Source organism: Sinocyclocheilus anshuiensis, unplaced genomic scaffold (genome assembly GCF_001515605.1).
Source record: "Sinocyclocheilus anshuiensis isolate Anshui unplaced genomic scaffold, SAMN03320099.WGS_v1.1 scaffold571, whole genome shotgun sequence".
In the NCBI taxonomy this organism is placed as follows: domain Eukaryota; kingdom Metazoa; phylum Chordata; class Actinopteri; order Cypriniformes; family Cyprinidae; genus Sinocyclocheilus; species Sinocyclocheilus anshuiensis.
This window is the reverse complement of record NW_015552559.1, coordinates 9,024-15,164: the sequence shown is the minus strand read 5'-3', so window position 1 is coordinate 15,164 and position 6,141 is coordinate 9,024. Positions and strand designations below refer to the sequence as shown.

The following is a 6,141-nucleotide window of genomic DNA, read 5'->3' as shown; positions in this document are numbered from 1 at the left end:
TTCCCTCTTGCGCAGCTGAGCACACTAACCCTGCTCTGCACACTGAGCTCAGGACACAATGAATGCGTAATGACACTCAGAGACACTGGCAGGGAAAGGCTTCCACACACACACACATGCACGCACTCACAAAAGCGGGACTATGCAAGCAGGCGATGTTTGATGTCCACATACATACAGAATGTGGTGTGTGTGTCAAAGGTTTTGAATGCTAGTGTGAAAGTGAGTGTGTCTATGAGTGAAAAGGAGTGTGTGTTTGGAGATGGAGACTGTAGTAGCCTTACCCATAGCCTGCTTGCCCATAGCACACTGGTAGGTGTTTCTGGGGGACTGGTTATGATGAGGGTAAGGAATCAAACCAGCGCAGACCCCCAGCAGCGTGAATGGTTCGATCTCCAAATGGGTCGTGTACCTAAATAAATCACACATTGCTCAGCATGTATATTCAGAAGAACCTTTTTTTTTGTTTGTTTATTTATAAGAAATCTATATTTGGGTCTTAATGGATGCCATATATAGTGTCTCTAAAGAGTATTTGGACTGTTTGGATATGAAGGTGTCCAAACGTAATTTTAGAAAGGCACCAATATTATTTTTGGCCAATACTAATAATAAATCAATCATTATTAGTTATGGCTGATAATAAAACTCTTAACTATTTTCCTACAAATAAATTTACATTTTCTGGCCAGTGCTAATAATAACCAAATAATTATTATCATGATATTGCTGTTAATAAAACTCTTTAAAGGGGTTATATGATGTTGCTAAAAAGAACATAATTTTGTGTATTTGGTGTAATGAAATGTGTTTATGCGGTTTAAGGTTCAAAAAACACATTATTTTCCACATACTGTACATTATTGTTTCTCCTCTATGCCCCGCCTTTCTGAAACGCGTAGATTTATACAAAGCTCATCGGTCTGAAAAGCGAGGTGTGCTCTGATTGGCCAGCTATCCAGTGCGTTGTGATTGGCCGAATACCTCAAGCGTGTGACTGAAATGTTACGCCCCTTACCATACTGTGATGCCGTGTATCGGCTGGAGCGACGAGACAAAAACATTAAAACCCATTATAAACGAGGCATTTGTTGCATCCAGTGGGGACATAATTACGGATTATAATGATTTATGCGGTCTTTTTACGCGTTGCATTGCATCACGCCGCATAAAAACCATGTCTGCATTTGTGATCGGAAACTTGTGTTTGAATCGTCAGTGGCAAATCCTTTAAATATGAAAAACTTACAGTCTGAGTCAGAACAGCCGGCATTGTAGTCTATTTTACCAGAATCAGGAAACAGTCCTCCATAAAATGTGCTGCACACATCTGAATATTTGGGTTGAACTGTTCTGGAACAGTGTTGTAAATACAACTTAACCACTGATTTCTAGCTGTGTCCTGTTTTGGAAGACCAATCAAAGTAGTTTCGCTTTCACAACGAAACACACGGCAACAACAATACTACAGCGAGAATCAAAGTTACGCCTTCTTTCTTTGCATGAACATTTGGGCGGTGTTATGCAAATCTTCCCACATCGTGACGTAGATATGTGGGGGCGTGTTAGAACGAGCCGTTTTAGGTAGGCGTGGTTGACTCTTAACTTTTATAAAGAATATCTCTTTGGATTTGAGACTTTAGTCTTTGCAACTTTACAGATCTTCTTTATGCACCAAGAGCTTGTAACACTCCAAAGAGAAAGGAAAAATTTAAATCGCATCATATGACCCCTTTAATATTTTTCTGAAAAAATAAATAAATATAAAACTCTAAAAATAAAATAATTTGAAATGAAACAAGTGAATTTAGGCATCACAGCATTATAATGTACAATATGGAAAACCCAGATTCCTATTGGGATTTGATAATTCACATTTAACAGCATTAATAATTAAATGATTAGCATTATTAGTTAAAGATTTAAGTGAACAATAGATAATGATAAAGGTAATCTAAATATTGCAATAAAAATATGGTAATGCATGTAATTAAATTTCCAGTACGAACAGATACATCTAAATTAAAATCAAGCTACATATTAAAAATTTTAATACAAAATATATATATTAAAAAATATATACCATTATAAATTAAAATTCTGCAATATTGATATAATGAATATGGTACAGATATATTAAGCTTCCCTACAGAGTCATTACATTAGATAACAAAACAAGACACAAGGAAAAAAAAAAATAGTATAATATTTTTAAACTAAACACTTTTCAGATCTGTTTTCTATTGCAATGATAATGGTCTAAGTGTCCAAATACTTTAAGGGCCTGAATTATGTGGCTTATAAGTACTCACTCGGTGATCATATGCTCATATAAAGCAATGTTACAGTCATTTTCTTCATTTACATCCAAATACTCCACCAGACTCTCATGAAGGAAGTCCTCAAACGTTCTACAGGGAAAAGTGGGTGGTAAAAACACAATGAAAAGGCATGCATAAGACAGTCTCAAATCTACATTCTGGACTCTCCATTCAAATGTAATTTTCAAATATTGATTGGCTTCAAACGCACCTGTATCCCTGAGACAATTCCTCAATGTGTTTGTTCTTCACAGCTGGCTGTCCATTCTTTACAATGATGTAGGGTCTGCCAGGAGCACACAGAATGCAATTCAAATGTGTCTGCGCAATACAAGGCAACTAAAAACATTGGGTACTGGTTTTAAAAGAGTTTATATTCCAAAAGGATTTTAATTTTGGGATATAAAAAAAAAAACTCTGTAGTACCTGCACAAACGGCCCCCATCAGAAGAAATATACACGCAGCGGTCGGTCAAATTGGTTGAAATGGACACAAACTCGTTTATAAAACCTGCTCTACGCATGAGTCTGAAGGTATAGACCAACTTCTGATGGTCTCTGATCACTCCAAGAATGTTACCTAGAAAGGAACACATTAAATTATTTTTTCTGATCATATTTTCTTTTATATATTTTAATAAATACAGGTCAGAGTAAGTATGTTGTTCCATTTTTACATAATTATATCGGTTATGCTGAATGACAACTGAATATTACTTCAAAAGTACTGAGACATTTTACACAGTACTTTGGCTGATTATTTAAATAAATAAATAAATAAAAATATATATATTTTGGAGCCTAGGTATTTTCACGGACACAAAAAAATAATGGAAAAAAATGCTGTACCATAAACTAATTAAGATTTATGTGTGTAAATGTGCGACAGCAGTGTTAATGCACTTTCAAAGAAAAAGTTTTGGCTTGTTTGAGCAATATAAGAGGCCCACTATGGTGCCACCCAGATGCATACACAGCCTCAATGTTGTTGTAGGCAAGCATGTTTGTGGATTAACTTGGGAGGGATTGTATTTATTTATGCATTGACACCTGCTGTGTTTGCTAATTAATTAGCCGCAGTGGCAGCCTGTGTAATTTGTAACTTATCAGCGCTGTGAAAAACATATACATGAATTAATTAGTGGGGTGGGTTTTCTGTGACATGACATTAAAAGGTAATCAATGGCACACCCTTTTGTAGTCGTGGAACAGCAGAAGTTCATTGGAATATTATTGAAATGCCTGTAGCCCGTCTGTGTGCTTGAAAAATAAAAGGGGGAAGAATGTGCTGTTTAGCTTTTGTTCTGCCTGTGTGAGCAGATACCGTTGAGGAAGACGAGGAAGACAGTGGGGTAGGACAACTCCTCTCCACACAGAAGGTTGACGTCCTCCACTCCCAGGTTGAAGGCCAGCTTGACGATGGGGCCGTCCTCCATGTCAGTAGTTATGTGGGTCATAAGAGCCAGATTTTTAACCAGACCACAAGCCTAGACAACAATCACACAGCTGTGAGACTCTAAATGACTTTAATAAACACAATAAATCAGTGGTAAACCAATATGGGTTTTCCAGTGGCTATTGCTGCTCTTTTCCATAAAAAAAGGTATAAATGAGTGCACTTTTTTTCGCATGGAAATAAGTAGTGTGAACATACTTCAAAATTTCACTTAAGCATCCACTGACTATGCAGACAAGATGATGGTGTTCTCTAAATGAGGGACACTGACCTCTCCTTCAGGTGTGTCTGAGGGGCACAGCATGCCCCACTGGGAGGGCTGGAGGGAGCGGGGACCGCTAACCTTCCTGGTTTTCTCAAACTGAGAGGAGATCCTGGTCATCATGCCCAGGGCTGAGATGAAGGAGAGGCGGGAGAGAACCTGAGTCACACCCTGCCTGTCCATCTTAAACCTCTTCAGGGACCAGTTCCCCTAAGGGGAAAAAAGAAAAGAAAATTTAAATTTAGTAAATTTCAAGCAGTCTTTTTTTATTGTTAACGAAATCTAAAATGAAATGAAAAAAAAATTTAAACTGTTATAAAAAATTATTTTCGGTAACTGAAACAAAGGTGAAATTAAAGTACAATAAAGAATATAAGATGAAAAACTTAAGCTTAACAACAACCAAAAAAAAAATGAGAAAAGCTTCCTTAGCGACTAAATGAAAGTTCAAGTACTAAAAGTACTAAAACTAAAATAAAAATAAATTAAATCTGTATAGAAATATAAAAAAAATAATAAGAATTACAAAACACTATAAAATTACTAAAACACAAACTAAAATGAAAACTTAAAATATATAAAAAAAGCTAATTCAAAATATAATATAAACTACAACAGTATATAAATACTACTAAAATAACACTGTGCTGCAAATCTTGAATTACATAGACTAACAGTCAAAAGTTTAGCCTGAATTTGCTTCATGATCTTTAAAATTTTAATGAAATTAAATGAATGTTTTTCAGACAAATATAAAGTGTGTACATATGATTTCATTCAAATTTTTTTTTTTTATCCCCTTAACTGTCACTCACATTTCTGAACAGACGTGAAAGTCCAAACCAAATCCAAACTTACATTTTTATAATTCATGAATGAAAACATTTTGTAACATGATTTTGATGTACCATTTTCATGGTAATGCAATGTCTGATTTTAAAAGGGTTTCAAAGGATGAATTTTGAGATTTTAAGTTTTCAATTGATATATAATTTCTGATGATTTCTAAAGTGTGATAGAGAAAAAGGCAACGAAGAAGACTTTTTGTGACAAAGGTCAGAACTCCTGTTATGATGTAGATTTTTGAGGTGCACTCTTGTCATAAATTCATATATTACTTTTCCTACATAATTTTTAACAAAACACTGTTGTAAAATATATATTTAGGAGTCTTAGACCTTTCCAACGATATAAAGTTTGTCATGATTAGATTAGGATTTAATTGTAATATAGTGAAGTAAACTTAGGCGTCCCACAGAGGGGACGGGTGACAGTTAAGAGGTTAAATCAATGCAGTGAAGTGAAACAAACATGGAAACTTCAGCAATACTGTTTAAAAAGCATCTCAGGTGGACACTTCCTGATTTGTCTTGCCCTGTGAACCGGTTACAGATTGACCGTTGAGTGTCTGGACTCACAGTAGAGATGGCGTTAACCATGCCGTTAGTGATCTGGTCCTGTCTCATGTGCTTCACCACATCAAACTGAGCTGCTCTCTGTTTGGGGATGATCTGGTCAGCGATCTTCTTCAGCTCCGAGTTGAACTTCTTAAACAGATCCTCAAACAGCAGAGACAGGAGCTTAAGGAACACAGAAACAAAGTGTGATTCACTAAAATGGGTACAAAACTCAGTCTAACTAAAACAAAGCCTGTGCATTATCTAGCAAACAACACATCATCATATATTCACAATCCAGTCATTAACAACAGAAATGATCACATCAACAGAAAAAAGAAAAAAAAAAAAAAGGACAGCCAACGGATAACTTCATCTCCAGTCTTTTGAATCGCAAGTGCCGTCTTTTCCAGATAACTTGTTTTTATTAACTTTATCTGCCTCTAGCCCTCCCTCTCTCCATCTTCTTATCCCAGATTTAATAAACAGGTGTTTCCACGCTCTGATAAATTTGACCCGGCCTCTCATTCTCAGATTTTCTTCAATAGAAGCCCCTCCCCTTCTGCTCCACATTTGCATACGCAAAAAATAAACATCCTCACCGAAAATTGATAATGAAATTAAGTTTCCGCAGCCCAGCCAGGCCAATTAGTTGAATGTCAGGGAATTGTAAATGAGGAGGAGATTGGAGGTGTTGGAAAGAGT

The 6,141-nt window shown here is 36.0% G+C and overlaps 1 protein-coding gene across 2 annotated transcripts in view; it reads right to left on the bottom strand.

The window, feature by feature from the left end:
• polr3b (polymerase (RNA) III (DNA directed) polypeptide B) overlaps positions 1-6,141 on the bottom strand; it is a 26,227-nt gene that overhangs the window by 11,106 nt on the left and 8,980 nt on the right. For both annotated transcript variants that reach the window (XM_016455330.1, XM_016455331.1), the window contains 6 exons: positions 4,049-4,249; positions 3,646-3,808; positions 2,748-2,901; positions 2,533-2,607; positions 2,313-2,411; positions 285-412 (listed from right to left, as the gene is read on the bottom strand). In XM_016455330.1, coding sequence (XP_016310816.1) covers positions 285-412; positions 2,313-2,411; positions 2,533-2,607; positions 2,748-2,901; positions 3,646-3,808; positions 4,049-4,249 — 820 coding nt within the window. The remainder of the gene's footprint in view (positions 1-284; positions 413-2,312; positions 2,412-2,532; positions 2,608-2,747; positions 2,902-3,645; positions 3,809-4,048; positions 4,250-6,141) is intronic.